At 46.3% G+C, this 21,791-nt stretch overlaps 1 protein-coding gene across 8 annotated transcripts in view; it reads left to right on the top strand.

The window, feature by feature from the left end:
* Positions 1–21,791, top strand: part of LOC144603566 (neuronal cell adhesion molecule-like) — a 352,237-nt gene that overhangs the window by 294,671 nt on the left and 35,775 nt on the right. For 5 of the 8 annotated variants that reach the window (XM_078416960.1, XM_078416961.1, XM_078416962.1 and 2 more), the window contains 5 exons: positions 3,656–3,771; positions 6,586–6,790; positions 12,450–12,572; positions 16,924–17,103; positions 20,437–20,469. In XM_078416960.1, coding sequence (XP_078273086.1) covers positions 3,656–3,771; positions 6,586–6,790; positions 12,450–12,572; positions 16,924–17,103; positions 20,437–20,469 — 657 coding nt within the window. The remainder of the gene's footprint in view (positions 1–3,655; positions 3,772–6,585; positions 6,791–12,449; positions 12,573–16,923; positions 17,104–20,436; positions 20,470–21,791) is intronic. The other 3 variants (XM_078416965.1, XM_078416966.1, XM_078416964.1) reach the window with 1 other exon arrangement.

The raw sequence follows: 21,791 nt of genomic DNA, 5'->3' as shown, positions 1-21,791 counted from the left end.
TTGGATATTTTCCCTGTGGCTGGACTACACACTCTCCGTTTGCTAATGCTATCGTGGAGGGTTGGGTCTTATGTAAATTATGATGATAAAATCAACAAGAAACAACAACTGGAACCGAGAATCAGGGGACATGGGTTTAAGGTGAGGGGGGAAATATTTAATAGGAATCTGAGGGGTAAATTTTTCACATGAAGGGTGGTGGGTGTACGGAACGAGCTGTTGGAGGAGGTAGTTGAGGCAGGGACTATCGCAATGTTTAAGAATGTCCCAGACCGGTCACTCCATCCCTACACTCTGGTCAGCTGATCGGACTTCCACTCGTCCATTACATCATCACAACAACGCACACGAGCGTGCCCCCTGTCTACAAGCCCTGGCTAAATCACCCGTGTCCATCCACACCATACAAAGCAACATGAAGCTCACTCTGCTCAACATCCGGTCCCTCAACAATAAAAGCCTCATTCTAAATGACTTCATCCTGGAAAATAAACTGGACTTCCTCTGTCTGACAGAAACCTGGCAACAACCTCTGGATTACCTCTCACTCAACCTCACTACACCCAACGGATACTCCTACATCAATAAACCATGCTCGGAAGGCCGAGGTGGTGGGATTGCCGTAATTCACCGACAGGACTTCAAGATCAACCTCATCTCCATCTCATCTGCTCCGTCATTTGAACACCTGGCTTTCAAACTCTCTGGCCACACAAAATTAGTCATGGCAGTTGTCTACCGCCCTCCCAAACCACACCCATCATTCCTTTCTGACTTCTCTGACTTTCTGACCCAGTTCTGTTCTCTCTCCCCCTCAATCCTCCTCCTCGGTGATTTCAACATCCACATGGACTCCACTGACTCCACAATAACCGCTGACTTCACTGAAATACTCAACTGCTTTAACCTCACTCAACACGTAAATTTTCCCACCCATAACCGTGGGCACATTCTGGACCTTGTCTGCTCCACTGGACTAAATCTACATCACCTCTCTGGCTCCGACCCCACCCTCTCTGATCACTTAGCCATCACCATGTCCGTCAACATTCCCACCCCAGCTCCAAAGCAAAAACGCAAAATAAACTTCCGCAAGCTGAACTCTGTTTCACCTACCTCGCTCTCATCCTCCCTCTCTGAAATAATGTCCGCCTCTCCCTTCGTTGACCTCCACAGCCCCTCTGACCTCACTGACTACTACAACCGCACTCTCTCCTCCTGCCTCGACCAGCTTGCACCTATAAAAACCAAAACAGTTTCCTTCACCCACTCTGCTCCCTGGTTTACCCCTGAACTCCGCGTGATGAAAACTCATGCCCGTCAACTTGAAAGACTCCGCAACAAAACAGGTCTCACAATTCACTCCCAAGCCTACAAAGACCACATACAGCACTATAAAGATGCCCTCTCCCATGCCCACTCCACCTACTACTCTCAAATAATTCACTCTGGCTCCGGAAACCCCAAAACACTCTTCTCTACAATAAACAAACTCCTCAGCCCCCTGGACACCATCTCCCAATCATTCACAGTTGACAAATGCACCACTTTCCTTTCATTCTTCCAAAGCAAAATAGACAACATCTACAGCTCCTTAACCACCAACGCACCTGCTCCCCCTCAAACCACCTCACCCCCCTTATCCTGTCAGCCCCTGCCTCAGTTCTCCCCAATCTCCACCACCGACCTCTCTGACCTCTTCACAGGAATAAAAACTGCCACCTGCTCTCTGGACCCCATCCCCTCCAGCTTTGTCAAGGCCTGCCTTCCTGCTCTCTCTCCACTTATCACTGAAACAATAAACTCCTCCCTGTCCACTGGCATCGTCCCGCCATCCCTCAAAATCGCTGCTGTCACCCCCATTCTGAAAAAACCTGGTCTAAACCCTGACACCCCAAACAACTTCAGACCAATCTCCAACCTACCCTTTCTGTCCAAAGTTTTGGAACGTGCTGTAGCTTCCCAACTAAAATACCACCTCTCTACCAATAACCTGTATGAAACTTTCCAATCTGGATTCCGCTCAAACCACTGTACTGAAACTGCGCTCCTCAAAATCACAAACGACATTCTCCTCTCCTCCGATGCTGGCAACCTCAACATCCTCATCCTACTTGACCTCAGCGCCGTCTTTGACACCATAAATCACTCCATTCTCCTCACCCGACTTGAAACCTCCCTTAACATCACCGGCACAGCCCTATCCTGGTTTAAATCTTACCTCTCTGACAGACACCAGTTCATCTCCATTAACAACTGTAAATCCCCCACCGCTCCCCTCCCCCAAGGTGTCCCCCAAGGCTCAGTCCTTGGCCCCCTCCTCTTCATCCTCTACCTGTTCCCCCTTGGTCAATTAATCCGCCGTCATGGTCTCAACTTCCACTGCTTCGCCGATGATATCCAGCTCCTCATCTCCACCAAGTCAATCTCCTCCACCACACACTCTACACTGACAAACTGCATTACTGAAATAAAATCTTGGCTTCAATCAAACTTCCTCAAACTCAATTGCAACAAATCTGAAATCATCATCATTGGTCCAAAAATGCTCACCAAATCCACCCAAAACTTCATCCTCAACATTGATGGTCTCCCAGTATCCACCTCACCTCACATCCGGAATCTTGGAATCATCCTTGATCAAACCCTCTCCTTCGACAAACACATCAAACACATCACAAAGACAGCCTTCTTCCACCTCAAAAACATTGCCCGTCTCCGTCCATCCCTCTCCTCCACAGCTGCAGAAACCCTCATCCACGCCTTCATCACCTCCCGTCTGGACTACTGCAACAGCCTCCTCTATGGCGCACCCTCAAAAATCATCAATAAACTTCAATACATTCAAAACTCCGCTGCCCGTCTACTCACACACACCTCGATCCGTGACCATATCACCCCCGTCCTTTATAAACTCCACTGGCTCCCCATCCCCCAGAGAATCCAGTACAAAATCCTCCTCATAACCTACAAAGCCCTCCATAACCTGGCCCCATCCTACCTGACCGACCTCCTCCACAGGCACACTCCCACCTGCACCCTCCGCTCTGCCGCTGCCAATCTCCTATCCCCCCACATCCGGACTAAACTCAGATCCTGGGGGGACAGGGCTTTCTCCATCGCTGCTCCCACCCTATGGAACTCACTACCCCAAACCGTTAGAGACTCCCCCACACTCACCACATTCAAAACATCGCTGAAGTCTCACCTGTTCAGCACTGCCTTCAACCACTGAAGGTCACCTCACCTTCTGTCTCCTTTCTCTGTTCATTTATTTATTTACTTATTTATCTATTTATTAATTTCCCTATGTTCTCAAAATCTCTGTAAAGCGTCTTTGAGTATATGAAAAGCGCTATATAAATAAAATGTATTATTATTATTATTATTAAGAAACATTTAGACAGGTACATGCATAGGAGGTTTAGAGGGATATATGGGTTAAACGCAGGCAGGTGGTAGTAGTGTAGATGGGACATGTTGGATGATGTGGACAAGTTGGGCCATAGTGCTGTATGACTCTAACTAAATAATCAAAACATGTTGTGCTTCTAAAGGTTGAAATTGATGACAATTCTGTTGGTGTCCGAGTGGACCTGCAAATTCTATTGCAATTGTTAATTATTGGAAAATAATTGGAGTGTTTCATTTCCAGTGCCGATGGTGGCTCCCAGCAACGTGCGGGTCCATGTGGTCAACAGCACACTGGCAAAGGTGCACTGGGATCCAGTCCCACCAAAAACTGTCCGTGGATTCCTCAAGGGATATAAAGTAAGTGGATCAAATGAGCTCTCAGCTCTCGGTACCATTTCCGGTTACAGATAATCAGCCTATCTTGTCACTCAACTAGTGAATCTGATATGTTGCGCATTGCTTGACAAAGACCATGGAGATCACTGCAACTTCTGCTAGGTTGGCTGGTGGCGAAGTAGTAGAGTTGCTGCCTTACAGCGCCAGAGACACAGGTTCAATCCTGACTACGAGTGCTACATGTACAGAGTTTGAACGTTCTCCCAATGACCTGCATGGGTTTTCTACGGGAGCTCTGGTTTCTTTCCACACTCCAAAGACGTACAGGTTTGTAGGTTAATTGGCTTGGTAACATTTTAAATAGTCCCTAGTGTGTGAAGGATAGTGTGAGCGTGCGAGGATTGCTGGTTGGCGTGGACTCAGTGGGCCAAAGGGCCTGTTTCTGCGCTTTATCTCTGAACTAAAACTAAAAGGCTCGTCAGACAGTAGGGCCAGGAAGTAGCTGGAGACATCAACCGCGAGGTCGGTAGGAGGGTGAACCAAGGTAATAAAGATGGGACATAAAGACAGGCAGACAAGGAGAGGGACATCAGTTCGCGGAAACTGCTCCAAAACATCGAGTGTGCGGGCCGACCGGACTTTAGATTTTGGAAATGGCTCCAAAACATGGTACTATTTGCAAAAAGGAATTTCACTGTGTAGTTGCTAATGTGATAAATAAAAAACCGTTAAGCCAGTCAGAAAGCAATGGAGTCTAATCATATGAGACAAAGTTGACCTTTTGCAAAAGGCTGAAAATATTACAGGCGCATAATACTTACACAGAGGAAAGGAATCGAGCAAAAGGGATAGGCTGAAACCAATGGTGGATGAGGGACAATGGTGCCAGTTAAAAGGAGATCATAATGAAACAAATGGGTGGGTCCAGAGGAAGAGCAAAGGGTCACTGTAGAGGGGGATGTTACAGGCAAAATGTGGCCAAAAAAGTCGTTCCCAAGAATTTGGCAATAGAACTAACTCTTGATTGTAGTTTGTAGGAAGGAACTGCAGATGCTGGTTTACACTGAAGATGGACACAAAATGCCGGAGTAACTCAATTGGGTCAGGCAGCAGCTCTAGAGAAAAGGAATAGGTGATGTTTTGGGTCAAGACCCCTAAACATCACCTATTTCGTCTCTCCAGAGATGTTGCCTGTTGCATTTTGTGTCTATCTTGGCCATTGCTGCTTGATCCTTGTTTGCAGTGGATGCTTGATGCAAGACAGGCTGAGCCTGCAGTCATTGCCTGGGCTCCTCTCTGAGTGACAGACATTGCGGAGCGTTGCAGGGCATCACACCTGGCAATGAGTTAATGTCTTTCAGGAGGGAAAGGGAGAGAAAGAGAAAAGGCAGATTCCCACGCCAACATTGCTGAGGGCTCTTCATCTGCCTGGGATGCAATCACATCCTTGTCGCAGACTACAGATCAAATCCTTGCCACCATCTCACCTGAAGTTCCTGAAGTAACCCCTGCAGTCCCCCCCCCCCCCCCCCCCACCTGCCCCTCTCCCCATTCTAGTCCTCCTATTAGTTCCACTGTTCGCATCCTTGTATCCCTTCATTATCAACTCTTCCCCAGCTAACAATGGGCCATTGTGGGCTCCACCCTTCCTTGGCCATCGGATACCGGCCCTGCTTTGTCCTGACCTTTTCTTACCTCCAGTTCCCTCCCCTCTACTTTTATCCCGACCCGAAACGTCACACACCTTTTTTCTCCAGGGATGCTACCTGACCCGCTGGGTTATTCCAGCGTTTTGTGTCTATCACCTGGTGAGATGTGGCTACCTCCAGAATTAACAAAGAATTGGCGGACGAAGCAGGATTAACCTGTTGGAACGAGTGCCTATTCGAGATGTCGGGGCCCAGGACCACTCAGTGTCCCATTGACTTTCACAGCGGCACAGGAGTTAGTGCTGTTGCCTCCTGGCCGCCCATAATGAAGGGTGTCGGAATTTTGGCTCACAATGTGTCAATATCCTTCAGGAGTGAAAGAGGGAAGAGCAGTGGAAAATTGAAAACGAGCTGAAAAATAAATAGAAACCAGAAAAATAAACTTTTTCCACGGAAAGGGTGGGAGGCATATGGAACGAGCTGCCGGAGGAGGTGGTTGAGGCAGGTAATATCGTAACGCTTAAGAGACAAGCACTTGAATAGGACAGGTTTAGTGGGATATGAGCAAATTCAGGCGGGTGGGACTAGTGTAGATGAGACATGTTGGCCGATGTGGGCAAGTTGGGACGAAGGGCCTGTTTCCACACTGTAAGACTCTATGACTATGACTCCTCTGCCATTTCTCGTCAGAAGTAGAATCCGGCGGTATTTTGCAGAATGAACAATAGGTTCTCCCAAAGCCTTGAACAAAGTTCCTTTTTTTTGACCAACACCTAAAAACTGATTAACTAATGACTTTACTTTCTGGCACATTGCTGTGCATTTAATGGCTGAGTATATCTGCACATAATCATTGGAATGCATGTGAGAAGTAATTCACTGATGTTTTAAGGCATGATGTCAAAGTTATTGCTTTCGAAGATAGACACAAAATGCTGGAGTAACTCAGCGCGACAGGCAGCATCTCTGGAGAGAAGGAATGGGAGATGTTTCGGGTCGAGACCCTTCTTCAGACTGAAGAAGGGTCTCGACCCGAAACGTCACCCATTCCTCCTCTCCAGAGATGCTGCCTGTCCCGCTGAGTTACTCCAGGATTTTGTGTCTATCTTTGGTGTAAACCAGCATCTGCAGTTCCTTCCTGCACAAGTTATTCCTTTCCATCACTTGTCCTCTGTTCCACACCCAGATCTATTACCGGAAGCAAGGGAGCCTCATCAAAAGGAACAAGCGGCACACAGAGATGAAGATTCTGACCTTCAGCGGAGACAAGAACCACGGCATGTTGCCGGGGCTGCAACCGTTCAGTCTTTATAAGCTTAATGTCCGTGTCTTCAATGGGAAAGGAGAAGGTCCCGCCAGTGCGGACGTGGCACTAAGGACCCCCGAGGGAGGTAAGACATAGAAGATGCAACTAATTGAAGCTTTTGACTATGCCCACCGGCACAGACATTGATGGTACAGCACTGGCTTCACCACTCTCATTACACCTCCACGATCTATTGAAATCTGCCACAAAATACTGGGGTATCTCAGCGGGTCAGGCATCTCCAGAGAAGATGGATATGTGATGTTTCAGGTCGGGACCCTTCTTCAGTCCCCCTAACATCAACTATCCATCTTCTCCAGAGATACTGCCTTAGCCGCTGAGTTACTCCAGCACTTTGTGTGTCTTTTTCAAATTTAAATCTGTCCGTGGCATCTGGTGTCAAGGGTGTTAATTTGTCAGAGGTTTGAATTCACAAAGTACAAAAATGAGCCCTTTGCTTTCTCTTTGAGGTAAGGATTTAAGGCCATCATTTATTCCTCACTGCAAGTTCCCCTGGAAAGCTCTAACCTTTCCTTGTTGATGGTGTTTCTGTGGTAGAATGAGTGTGGCAGAGTGCTGCCAGGTAACTGGGGTGTCAGTGGTTGTGTCTTCAAATTAAAATGGTGCTTGACTCCTAACTCATTGTTCACTGTGCAAAAGCAATGAAAAAATCCTCTTGCAATGAGAGATGGTGAGAAAAAAATTCCACCAAGTAGCATGAACCCAGTTTTTCTCTGCGTGCCAACATTTAGCCCCTTGCTCTATTTGGGTTTCTCCACTTCCAGGTTTCCTCTCTAAATTGACTCACTCCTTTTCCAGTGTCGATACGCCACCCCCTGCTGACCAGCTGAGGAGCTGCAACCAGTGTAGATGTTGAAATAATTTACATGCAGCATGGGAAATTTAATTTTTTTAAATAGGGTACTTTTCCTTTTGTCCAAGTGTGTATATTTTTAAACTATCTTTATGCAAAGTGACAAACGTTCAGAACAGTCAAGCTGTTGAGGCATAATACGGGGTTCCTGAAAAACAAATAATTTTCAAGGAAGGGGGAGTTAATATTAATACCGAGCTAGCACAAGAGGTAAAGGAGCACAAAGATAGACACAAAAAGCTGGAGTAACTCAGTGGGTCAGGCAGCATCTCTGAAGAAAAGGAATAGGTGACGTTTCGGGTAGAGACCCTTCTTCAGACCTTTCGGGTCGAGACCCTTCTTCATCAGTACAGTCTCCTAAGCCCACTGCACCATTCCTCTGGATCCTGGTTGAACTACTACATTAGCTCATTTCCAAACACCATTTTCGTTCATTCTCTGAACTCTTGAAAAGCCACCAGTCTCACCATGAAGGCAACAACTGTACACGTATAACCACCCGCATTTGAGAATCACAAAGATTCAGAACCAACGACTTATCTTCATAATTGACCCTACTTGAGTTACGCTAATGCAGGGATGTAATAATCATCTAGGTAAAACTAGCATTACCTGATACTGGAGACACAAGGAACTGCAGATGTTGGTATCTTCAACAAAACACAAAGTGCTGGAATAACTCAGCAGGTCAGGTAACATCCGTGGATGGAATGGATAGGCAACATTTCGAGTTGGGACCCTTTTTGTGGTCTTCTTCTTCTTCTTAAGCCCTTGGCTCCTCTAGGGAGCATAGGCCATTGACAAATGTCCTCCACCTCACTCGGTTGTTGGCAGTTCTTTCGAGATCTCCCCAGTTGAGCCCACTCCCAGACATTTCTGCCTGGACACCTCTTCCCCAGCTGTTCCTGGGGCGACCTCTTTTCCTTTTTCCTTGGGGGTTCCATTTCAGGGCTTGCCAGGTGATGTTTGTGGCAAGTTTTCTGAGGGTGTGTCCAATCCAACTCCATTTTCTCTTTCGAATTTGTAAGTCAATGGGATCCTGGCTTGTTCTTTTCCACAGGTCCACATTGCTTACTTTGTCTCTCCTCCAGATGTTTAGTATTCTCCTGAGGCAGGTGTTAATGAATGTTTGCAGCCTGTTTGTTGTGTGTTTTGTTGTTTTCCATGTCTCTGATCCATACAGCATTACCTGCTTCACATTTGAATTAAAGATGCGTATTTTGGTGTTGATTGAGATGTATTTGGAACTCCAGATCTTCCTGAGCATGTTAAACACCACCCTAACCTTATTGATTCTGCTATTTCTGTCTGCATCTGCCCCTCCGGTGGTGTCCACAACACTGCCTAGGTATGTGAATGTTTCTACCTCCTCCAGGGCAGTGCTGTGCATGAGGATAGGGTTGCTGGTTTTGGAGTGGATCTTCATCACCTGTGTCTTTGCTGTATTGGGTGTAAGACCTTTTTGTGGTCTAATGCGAGGCTAAGTTTTGGGTTGGGATCGTTCTTCGCCTCTAGGCTTGAATCGATAATTTCTCCATCATTTTCTCCATTTTGTTTCATCAGCCAGAGGCAAATGTCCTCACTTCTGGCACAATGCAAGTGAGATAAGATTTCAGAGAAGGAGTCAGCCATCTTGAATCTGCTCCGCCATTCTTCACGGTCATGGCTGACCTTCTAACTCTCCGCCACTCTCCTGCACTGTTCCCATGTCCCTTTATTCCCCAATATCCAAAAACCCATGATTCACTGTTTTGATAAACAATGACTGGGCCTCTACAATCCTTCAGCGTAGACATTTCCAAAGGTTCATCACCTTCTTAGGACAGATATTTCTCCTTGTCTCAGTGCCCCTGGTTCTGCAACTGTGAACCCTCGTTTATGAGGATGTTGCCAGGACTCGAGGACCTGAGCTACAGGGAGAGGCTGAGCAGGCTAGGACTCTATTCCTTGGAGCGCAGGAGGGTGAGCGATGATCTTTTAGAAGTGTACAAAATCATGAGGGGAATAGATCGGGTCATTGCAGTCTCTTGCCCAGAGTAGAGGAATTGAGAACCAGAGGACATGGTTTAAGAGGAGGGGGGGAAGATTTCATAGGAAACTGAGGGGTAACTTTTTTAGACAAATGTTGGTAGGTATATGGAACGAGCTGCCGGAGGAGGTAGTTGAGCCAGGTCCTTTAACAACATTTGACAGGTACGAGGATAGGATAGGTTTAGAGGGATATGGGCCAAATGCAGACAGGTGGGACTGATGTAGATGGGGCATGTTGGTCTGCCTGGGCAAGTTGGGCCTAAGAGCTTTTTCCACACAGTATGGCTCTACGATTTTAAATAACCTCCTGTGTTGTCAGAATAAGATACAAGATACTGCAAACGCATCAAAACTCCACTAACCTCATTTTACATATTTGGCCAACAAAATTTTGTTGTAATTAATAATAATAATAATAATAATAAACATTTATTTTTTATAGCGCTTTTCCAGATGCTCAAAGACGCTTTACAATACAGTCAAGACATAAAAACAAACAGACAAACTATCCTGACGGAGAAGCGGCGAACAAATAGCGCCAGCGTCCTCTCACGTCAGGGTTCGGCAGTAGACAATAAAGAACACAAGACACACAATTACAATTTTAACACAAACAGCCATCACAGTGATTGCTCCAGGCACACCCTCACTGTGATGGAAGGCAAAGAAAAGTCTTATCTCCTCCTCATTCTTCTCCCGTGGTGCCACGAGACGATCGAGGCTCCCAACTAATCCGCAAATCATTGCAAACTAATTTAATTGGTTTAAATTATGCATTTAGTAGACAATTAGTTATGTTTCTAATTACTCGTTTAATCCAGAATATGAATAATTGGTTCTTATTCACATCAATTAGCACAAGCCACTGGCATGGATGAATTGGAAATGCTTATTGCCTTCAGCCGATACCAGTAATGTCACGTTGATTAAGAGAAAGGAGAACCATGCAATACATTGCTCATGATCGACTCAGATTAGTTTTTTTGCTTTGGAGACACAGCTTGGTGACAGGCCCTTCGGCCCAGCGGGTCCATGCCGATCAACAATCACCCATACATCAGTTTTATGTTATCCCAGTTTCCCATCCTACACACTATCGGGGCAACTTACAGAAGCCCACCGATTCCACACTTTTTTCACAGAGGCCAATTAACCTACAAATCAGCACGTCTTTGGGATGTGGGAGGAAACCGGAGCACCCAGAGGAAACCCAGGCAGTCACAGGGAGAACAGTGTGCAAACTCCACACGGTGGGCACCCGAGGTCAGGATCAAAACTGGGTCTTTGGCACCGTGAGGCTGCAGCTCCACCAGCTGTGCCCTCTGCTGCTTTATCCTTTATAACATAAGCCACTGGATTTTAAGGGATGCAATGATCTGACGTAGTTATACGTAATTTAACTGTAGGTCTTTGCGTGCTATCCAGTCAGCAGAAAGACAAAACATGATTACAATCGAACCATTTGGAGTGTAAGATAAGGGAATAAAGTTTAGTGCAAGGTAAAGGCAGCAAAGTCCAATCAAGGATAGTCCGAAGGTCAGCAATGAGGTAGATAGTCGTTCAGCACTGCTCTCTGGTTGCGGTAGGAAGATTCAGTTGCCTGAGAACAGCTGGGAAGAAACTGTCCCTGAATCTGGAGGTGTGTGTTTTCACACTTAATAATAATAATAATAATTCATTTATTTTATATAGCGCCTTATCGCATGCTCAAAGCGCTTTACAAAAACAATTAACATAGAAACAAACAGACAAACTATCCTGACGGAAAAGCGGCCAATACACAACGCTAGCGTCCTCTCACGTCAGGGTCCGGCAGTAGACATCAAAAAGCACAAGACACACAGATATAATTTTTTACACAAAACAGCCATCACAGTGATTGCTCTAGGCATACCCTCACTGTGATGGAAGGCAAAGTCTTATCTCCTCCTCATTCTTCTCCCGTGGTGCCACGAGGTGATCGAGGCTCCCAACTTTTTGAAGCCCCCACCGGGCGATGGAAAGTCCCAGGGCCGAGCCGAGCAGGCCGATGAAAGTCCTGAGCCCCCACCGGGCGATGGAAAGTCCCAGGGCCGAGCCGAGCAGGCCGATGAAAGTCCTGAGCCCCCACCGGGCGATGGAAAGTGCTGCGGCCGGGCCATGCAGGGCGATGAAGGGCCTGCGGGCGGGTTGATCATACCTCGCGCTTCGGGGCGGTCAAAGCTGCTACGGCTGGAGCTCCCAAAAACTGGTCGCCAGCCAGGGACCTGCGAACTCCCGATGTTGCGGTCTGCAGGGCCCACGGCCGAAGCCTCCGAGATGGTAAGTCCAGGCCCTGCGACCGGAGTCTTTGAGGTCGATCCCAGCTGGAGGCCGCCGACTCCACGATGTTAGGCCGTAGCGCGAACGGAGATACGACACGGTAAAGGTCGCATCTCCGTTGAGGAGGAGATTTGAAAAAAGGTTTCCCCCAACCCCCCCACCACCCCCCCACATACACAGAGTTAAAAAATAAAACAAAACGTACATTTAACGACAACAATGACAAAAAAACAACAACAAAAAACAGAGAGACTGCCGGTGAGCCGCAGCTGCAGAACACAGCCACGCCCCCAACTCTTCTGTACCTTTTGCCTGATGGGAGAGGGGAGAAGAGGAGTTTTCTGAAGCATTGAATTGGCCAATTTAGTTTGACAATTTCTACATTTGGTACTCCTGTCTTAGATCGTCCTAAGGAAAAAAACCCTAAATGCCATTTATCAATCCAGTGTAATTAGTGTATAATATTTATATATATATATATATATATATATATATTGTGTATAATTGTACAATAATAGAAGTTTGTGCTTCTCGTTAGTGCCCAGTTCGCCAGAATACTTGAAGATTACAAGCCCGATGCTCGACTCCCTGACGCTCCAGTGGGCCCCACCGCTTCATCCAAATGGCATTCTCAAAGGATACACACTCAAGTACCAGCCTAGTGAGTACCTTTACACTTTAGAGACACATCGCGTAAACGGGCCCTTCGGATCCGTACGGACAGCGCCCGTAGTCAGGATCGAACCCAGGTCTCTTGCGCTGCAAGGCAGCAACTCTACCGCTGCGCCACCGTGCCACCCAAACCTGCTGTACATGAATTGTGCACAACCTTCAAATGCCTACGTTACAATGATAAATATTTTAACCAAGGATGTCTTGCTCTCAGTTGACTGATGCTACCTGAAATGCATCTGCAAGGAGCACGATAAATTCAAGTGATAAATCAGCAGCGGTTAAGAGATTTTAAACAAACAAAATTAACCAAACATGTTCTGCACCTGCCTTTGGATACTCTGTCCTACAGACTTGATCCGTCAAATAAATAACCAGGTCATCATGGGGACAAGGAAAGGGACTGCATTCACCACCTTAGTGTTCTCAATACACACTGATCAGAAGAATTCAAGTGCAAGACCCTCCTCATTGATAAAAGTAACCTCCATCCCACCAACACTATGAAAATAGACAATGTAAATACAGATAACCCATCGTTATAACTGGCCACAAGCAGGGAATTATTGCCGATTGTCCACTACAACCGAGGAAGGGATTCGTTCCAAGCACCTAGTGGTCACGCCGTGAAACAACGAGTCATTTTTCAAATACAAAGTCCTTTTTAACAGCTGAAATTGTATTTTTGTTACAGCAAGCTAACAATACTAAAGGCTGTTTGTTACGTTGTTTAATAGAGTCTCATTGTGCCAGTATCAATCGAGGCAAATGCTTGTCAATTTCTGTGGCTTCCCACAGTGTAACTGGTCTTCTGAAAGAGACAGTGGTGTCTGATTGCTGTGGGATCGCTTTGTCCATTGTAACCAAAACCCTTTATAAAGAAGTCCGTAATAACGAGGGGAGACTGTAGTGTATGTTTTGGCTTTGTTTCAAAATCAGAAACCCGGTAAACATGTGAGTTCGGAGCAAGAGTAAGCCTGCTCCGCTGTTTAATATCATGTCTGCTCTGCCTGTGACCTCAACTCTGCTTTCCCATCCATTCATGGTAGCCTTTCACTCCCTTTCATCAGCAATCCATCCATCTCTTTCACAAAGTATTGAAAGACTCTGTTTCCACCACCCTTTGAGAAAGAGAGTTCCAAAGGCTCACAACCCTCTGTGAGAAAATATTGTTGGCTCATTTCTGCCTCAAATGGATGACCCTTTATTTTTAATGAGTGCCTCCCCCCCCCCCCACCCTCCCCCCAAATCGGATGGCACGGCACAGTGGTGCAGCTTTAAAGTTGTTGCCTTACAGTGCTAGAGACTCGGGTTCGATCCTGACTACGGGTGCTGCCTGTACGGAGTTTGTCCGTTCTTCCTGTGACCTGCTTGGGTTCTCTCTAGGTGCTTCAGTTTCCTCCCACACTCCAAAGACGTACAGGTTTGTAGGCTAATTGGCTGTAAAATTGGAAATTGTCCCTAGTGTGTGTAAGATAGTGTTAATGGGCGGGGATCGCTGGTCAGTGCAGACACGGTGGGCCGAAAGACCTGTTTCTGCACTCTATCTCGAAGCTGAACTAAATTGAACCCCTTCCACCGCACCCCTTGGTCTACACTTATCCTCAGGAAGAAATATCCTCTGAACATCCAACCTGCCAGCAGCCCTGCCAGCAAGATCTTATTACTCTGGCTGTTTCACTTGCTTGTTGATTATTGATGCTGGGCAAGTACCACAAATGTGAGCTTCATTGGTATTCCACACAAGCACCAGGCTGGAACAGCCTTGAGAACGCTGTCCTGCGCCAGAAAAATGACAATGCTGCTGCCGTTCTGAGCTGCTGTGTCTAAAGCTAAATAGATTTTTAATTGTTTTTTTAATCTGAAACTCCACGCAGTATTTTAGCTGCGGCCTATGGTTGTAGCATGACTTCCCTGCTCTTCTACTCTGTGCCTCAGCCGAATAACACGAGTATTCTGGCTGCCTTAACCAATTAAGGCAAGTATCCTTGGATAGAGCTCTTAAGGATAGCGGAGTGAGGGGGTATGGGGAGAAGGCAGGAATGGGGTACTGATTGAGAGTGATCAGCCATGATTGCATTGAATGGCGGTGCTGGCTCGAAGGGCTGAATGGCCTACTCCTGCACCTATTGTCTATTGTCTATTGTCTATCCTAAAGATAGACACAAGGTGCAGGATGGAGTAACTCAGCGGGTCGGGCAGCATCTCTGGAGGAAAAAGATAGGTGACGTTTTGGGTCGAGACCCTTCGTCAGACCTTAATAAAATTGAAAGCCACGAGACACAAGATGGAGGTGCAGGCAAGCGCTGAGGACACACACGTGACTGTGGTGGCGAGTTTGGGTTAAAACATGGTCGTAAAGGTGGAGAGCAGTAGGAATCACAGAGGGGGAGCAGCAAGAGAGGGTCTTGCAGAACTCCCCTTCAGAGAGAGAAAGACTGTCTAACATCTACCCGGCCTGTTACACAGGGGTGTGGACATCAAGATTTCTATGTGCCTCTACACGATTTTCATCCTGCGATTTATTATGCAATCTCTTACCGTGTTAGTTTTCCCCAAAGGCATTATCACACACAACTCTGGAGTGAATGCCAATTGCAACTGCAATCAAAGGTGGAATTCTCTAATTTTAGGTAACTTCGACAAACATTCTCCCCCCACCCCCTTCCCCTTGCTCTTTCCCCCATTCTTCCACTAAAAGTCGGTTAACCAGTTCCATGGTTTTTTTGTCCCGCCCCCCTGACATCAGTCTGAAGAAGGGTCTCGACCCGAAACGTCACCCATTCCTTCTCTCCCGAGATGCTGCCTGACTTGCTGAGTTACTCCAGCATTTTGTGAATAAATCCATGGTTTACAACTATGTACCCCTCTTGGGATCACAGCATTCCAGGCTAACAATCGATCAATATCAGGGAACCTCCCTGCCTGAGGTCATTGGTGCCGGCCCTGATTTGTCCTGGTCTTTTTCTTGCAGTTTTCCTGCCCCTACAATCAGTCTGAAGAAGGGTCCCAACCCGAAACATTCCCTATCAATTTTCTCCAGAGGTGCTGCCAGACCCGCTGAGTTATTCTAGCACTTTGTGTCTACCAATTACTCCTGTCCTGTCCACTTAACCAGTCCATTGATCTCCTGATGCTGAGATTCCTTCCCTCAGTTTCAATCTCACAGCCAATTTCAGTATCATCTGCACACATCCCAACCATGGCACCAACATTGAAAAGCAAGTCATTCAGAGACGCCACAAAAAAATTAAAGGCCTTGATTTTAATCAGGCGATTAAAGGAATTGTTAAGTTGAAAAAGAGAAAAGTCAGTGTGTTTGGTTGTGGCATAAAAATTCAAAGATCATGAAAAATATATTCCCAAATAAGTCAAGTCAAGTCAAGTTTATTTGTCACATACATATACAAGATGTGCAGTGAAATGAAAGTGGCAACGCCTGCGGATTGTGCTAAAACTACAAAACAGAATAGATTTTTTTTTTAACACATAAAATAAATTAATACAGTTAATTAAATTAGTCCCTGGTGATATGAGAGTTAACAGTCCTGATGGCCTGTGGGAAGAAATTCCGTCTCATCCTCTCTGTTTTCACAGCGTGACAGCGGAGGCGTTTGCCTGACCGTAGCAGCTGGAACAGTCCGTTGCTGGGGTGGTAGGGGTCCCCCATAATAAGATGTGCAACAAGGAACTGCAGAAGCTGGTTTACACCAAAGATAGACACAAAATTCTGGAGTAACTCAGTGGGTCAGGCAGCATCTCTGGCGAAAAGGAACAGGTGATGCTTCGGGTCGAGACCCTTCTTCAGACTGACAGATTAGTATTCAGACCGAAGAAGGATCTCGACCCGAAACATCATCTATTCCTTTTCTCCTGAGATGCTGCCTGAGTTACTCCAGCTTTTTGTGATTATTCCCAAATATGACATTCTTGTGCTGGAAAAGCTATTAAGGTTTGACAAGAGGTTATGAGTGAACAATTGGAAATTTCACTTCGTTTTTTGTTGGGCACAGCCATCGAGGGATAAAGGAACCAAGGCAACAGGTAAAAATCAGCCTTGTTCTTCAGCTTTAAGCTGTTGCTTTATAATGATCGCAACATTTGAGTTGAGGGCTTGGAAAGCAATTTGCACATCCAGGAGTGTTGACAGCTGAAAGGTGACAAAACAAGCACTGTATGCTAATCCAGTCTTTAATATATGGGATTAGTATGCAGTTCTGTTTGGAGTTGGTATGTTGTGAAATTTATTGATGACTAAATGGCTGCACTTAATCACCAGGCTGTCACTGGTTTGATGAGGAAATTGCTGCAAAGGTTTATCTTCCCACTTTCTCTCTCAGTCAACAGCACGCACCAGCTGGGCCCTCTACTGGAGATCACCATCCCTGCGGAAAATGAAACCACCTGGACTCTGAGGAACCTCAACTACAGCACCCGCTACAAGTTCTATCTCAACGCCTTTACCAGCGTGGGAGCTGGCAGCAAGCTCACCGAGGAGGCCATTACAGTGATGGATGAAGGTAACCTCATTGAAATGTACAGAAATAGTGAAAGGCTTGGATAGAGTGGGTGTGGAGAGGATATTTCCACCAGTGGGAGAGTCTAGGACCAGAGGCCATAGCCTCAGAATTAAAGGACATTCTTTTTTAGGAAGAAGATGAGGAGAAATTTCTTTCGTCAGAGGGTGGTGAATCTGTGGAATTCTTCAACACAGAAGGCTGTGGAGGCCAAGTCAGTGGATATTTTTAAGGCAGAGATAGATTAGTGCAGGTGTCAGAGGTTATGGGGAGCAGGCAGGAGAATGGGGTTTAGAGGGAACGATAGATCAGCCATGATTGAATGGCAGATTAGACTTGATGGCCGAGTGGCCTAATTCTGCTCCTATCACATGTGTACAACTGTGTTGTAACAACTGATCTGCTGCAGTTGGCTCAGTGCATCTGGATTAGGAAAGCAAGAACTGTCCAGTGTTCCCTCATCCACTTTATCAGTTCAGTTTAGTTTATTGCCACGTGCACCGAGGTACAGTGAAAAGTTTTTGTTGCGTGCCACCCACAGTGGTGCAGCACACTGTGTGGGTGATGGGATAGTCATGAGAACGGGGCATTCAGTTGTCCTGCCACACACAATTGTTAATGCTGACTGCTCACTCTACTGGAGTACCCCACACTAGTTGTACATTAAGTAACCCATTGTTTCCCTGTAATAACAATAAACTACAGATGCTGGAGTAACGAAGCAGGTCAGCCAACATCCCTGGAGAAGGTGGATAGGTGATGTTTCAGGGACGGTTTCAGTCTGAAGAAGGGTCTCCTACCCACATACCCTAGGGATGCTGCCTGACCCACTGCGTTGCTCCAGCATTTTGTGTCTCCCATTCCTTCCACTGCTGCCCCTGTCAATGATGAATGATCTGATTGTAGTTGGGCCATTTGGCCAGAGGGTCTCCACAGGTGATGTTTATAAGATGTTCCAGCCCCCCACCACCATCCTCCCTTCAGGACTGGTGGAACAGCTCCTAACCAGGGTGGCACATTGGCGCAGCAGTAGAGTTGCTGCCTTACAGCGTCAGAGACCTGAGTTCGATCCTGACAGCGGATACTCCCTGTACAGAGTTTGCACATTCTCCCTGTGACTGCATGGGTTTTCTCCGGGTGTTCCTGTTTCCTCCCACATTTGAAAGACGTGCAGGTTTGTAGGATAATTGGCTTCTGTAAATTGTCCCCATTTTGTAGGATGGAAGTAGAGTATAGATGATCGCTAGTCGGCGCGGACTCGGTGGGCCAAAGCGCCTGTTCCAACGCTGTATCTCTAAATTAAACCACCAACCTCCCTGGCTTGCTTACATTCTCAGCAGCATAGTTTTCCAATTCCAATCCTGTACATCTTTGGAGTGTGGGAGTAAATTGGAGCACCTGGAAAAAAACCCACTCAGGTCATGGGGAGAACGTTCAAACCATACAGACTCCATCCCCATAGACACGATTGAACCGGGGTCTCTGGCGCTGTCAGGCAGATGCTCTACCACTGCGCCACCGTGCCAAGTGGGAGGAATAATCAAACAGTTTGCTAACAGTAAAGGCTTGCACCTTGTGCACCTGAGATTCCAGCTTGTAGGGCCCAAAGCTGCCAATTCTAAACTCTCCAACCAGGAGAAGCAGGGACTGTGAAGGCAAAGTCCTTGGGGGGAAAGTTATTAAGTTAGAGTAGGAAGGAACTGCAGATGCTGGTTTTTCCTGAAGATTGACACAATAGTGCTGGAGTAACTCTGCCCGGGTCAGGCAGCATCTCAGAAGAAAAGGAATAGGTATATTTCGGGTCGTGACCAGTCTGAAGAAGGGTCTTGACCCAAAGGGTCACTTATTCCTTTTCTCCAGAGATGCTCCTTGACTCACTGAGTTACTCCAGCATTTTGTGCCTATCTTTTACATTATGTTAGTGTTATGATTTACCCTTGCAGTGCTTGTATTAAGAGTGTGGTTTCCATGACATTGACAGGATGATCTCGTTACATTTGTCCCCTGGTTTTCCTGTAGTTACTTTGATCAAAATGGTTTCCAATGGCCACTTTCTCCTGACCAGTCCTTTGAAAGTTTTCAATTATCTCTTTGGGCATCTCTGATTCACCTACCATCAACGGTGTTGCCTTTGAGAGCAGAGGTACTGATAGGCTGAGGATGGTTACAGTTTTCATACAAATGGGCAGGAAACAATGAGAATGAAACTCTTCCAATGACCTGGAGAATACCCAGTAATGATACGTCTTAATGAAATCATGGCAAATCTTCCTGACTCCTGAGATCCAATGACTTGGCCATTCTTTCCTGTTGCTTTACCTGGGAAAGTGCCCTTGTTTCTTTACGGTTGCCAGAGAGCAATCTGAGTTCCAATGGGTGACTGATCCAATGGTCCACATACCAAGCAGAGGAAGATACTGTGATTGCACTCACTGTCTTGATTCTAAACATGCTTTAAACGCCATTGAAAGAGTTGTGTGTGGAAACAGGCTCCAATCTCGAGAGGAAGCAAGCACTTCTTTCAGGAGTTAAGAAGGATGAGGGGGAACCTCATTGAAACTTACCGAATAATAAAAGGCCTGGAGAGAGTGGATGTGATGAGGCTGTTTCCACGAGTGGGAGTGTCTAGGACCAGAGGCCAAAGCTGCAGAATAAAAGGACGTACCTTTAGAAAGGAGATGAGGAATTTCTCTAGTCAGACGGGGGTGAATCTTTGGAATTTATTGCCACAGAAGGCTGTGGAGGGCAAGTCAATGGATATTCATAAGGTGGAGATTGACAGATTCTTGATTAGTAAGGGTGTCAGGGGTTATGGAGAAGGCAGGAGAATGGGGTTGAGAGGGAAAGATAGATCAGTCACGATTGAATGGCGTAGTAGACGATGGGCTGGATGGCGTAATTCTGCTCCAATAACTTATAACCGATGAAGTGTCAGCTTTCCTGAAAGAAGACGCATTTCATGCAGGTTGGGGGTAAGGGAATATTTGTCTTGGATAGCCTAGTTGATATTCAGTTCTATGGATGTTGCTCAAGTGACCAACTTGATGCTACTTATTTGCCCCAACACCCGGGACAAATTTCGACCTCGGCTGCATTTACATGCTATTTACTCACAGTGCCGTGCCAAGACTTAGATATCTTTTTGTGGGAATTTTTCCGATCTTAATTTCATTAAATTTCATAATTTCATGATTCCGCTCATAATCGGTTTCCACTTGGTTTTGTCGCATTTATCTTTGCTTGCGTTTCCATGATTTGTTCCCACTGTGCTCCTAAATCATACAGCTTCTGTCTTTATTGTCACTCTTCTCCTTCTCTCTCTTTGACTATTAACAGTGACTCACCAAATCGCGCCTGAGGAGGGCAAAGGTAACCCGCATGGTTTTCTGAGTTTGTGGCTGTTTGCCGTGCGTTTGGCTTTGATTTGCAAATGTCTGGGATCCACTAGCCCGGCGGTGGAGACTACTGCGGATGATTCTTCAGTCAGATCGAGACAAATGTTTGAACCTGGCAGAGTCTGTGTGAGCAGAGGTTAAGTCACGGATTGCATTAGAGGAGCTGGCTTGGAGGTGCTGGCTGGTTTTGGCCTCTTGCACTATCCCGAACTCGTGTATCCGTGTTGTATATTATAAACATCATTTTCCTGAGATAAGAATGCCGTTATCCTCAAACTTGCATGAACTGTAGATTTTAATACAGTCAAAGGCAGCACGGTGCCACAGCGGTAGAATTGCTGCCTCACAGCTTCAGCGACCCGGATTCAATCCTAACTACGGGTGCTGTCTGTACGGAGTTTGTACGTTTTCCTCGTGACCACGTAGGTTTTCACCAGGTGCTCCGGTTTCCTCCCACTCCACAAAGACGTGCAGGTTTGCAGGTTAATTGGCTTCGGTAAAAATTGTAAAATGTCCCTAGAGTGTGGGATGGTGCTAGCGTACAGGGGCCGCTGGTCAGCATGGACTCGGTGGGCCGAAGGGCCTGTTTCCACGCTGTATCTCAAAACTAAAGTAAACTAAATTAAATGCGACATGCTAACAAGAGTTTTTTTGCTGATTTGATATTCTTCTTCAATTAAAGCATTCTTTTACAGGGTGACACGCTTTACTCCCTCTATATATACCATTGTGAAAGCTAGCCCACCACTCTGGGAGATAGAGGGACCGCATTGATAGACTCCCCCATGTTTCTTTCCATCCCTTTCCATCCCTCTCAAACCCCAGAGGTTTTACTTAGCATCTTCCCAGAGAGACACCTATGAAAACTGGGACCTTGGTATGTGAAGGTTTGCTAGCCATACATAATCGTTCTGGAGCCTCAATGCATAAAAAATTATTTCCTTCACCAAATAAACGGAGTATAATTCATGGGAATATTAACAAACAGTATTCATTTTGTTTTTCTTGAACCTTTATGGTTATCGTGATAACTTTGTTTGACTGGGTACAACATCAAGCTCCAGAATTAGTTCGTAAGAAGGAACTGCAGGTGCTGGTTTAAACCAAAGATAGATTTTAGATTTAGAGATACAGCGCGGAAACAGGCCCTTCAACCCACCGCGTCCGCGCCGCCCAGCGATCCCCGCACATTAACACTATCCTACACACACTAGGGACAATTTTTACATTTACCCAGTCAATTAACCTACAAACCTGTACGTCTTTGGAGTGTGGGAGGAAACCGAAGATCTCGGA

The sequence above is a fragment of the Rhinoraja longicauda genome, chromosome 20, assembly GCF_053455715.1.
Source record: "Rhinoraja longicauda isolate Sanriku21f chromosome 20, sRhiLon1.1, whole genome shotgun sequence".
In the NCBI taxonomy this organism is placed as follows: Eukaryota; Metazoa; Chordata; class Chondrichthyes; order Rajiformes; family Arhynchobatidae; genus Rhinoraja; species Rhinoraja longicauda.
The sequence above is the reverse complement of the archived record's forward strand: the minus strand, read 5'-3'. Positions and strand labels throughout refer to the sequence as shown.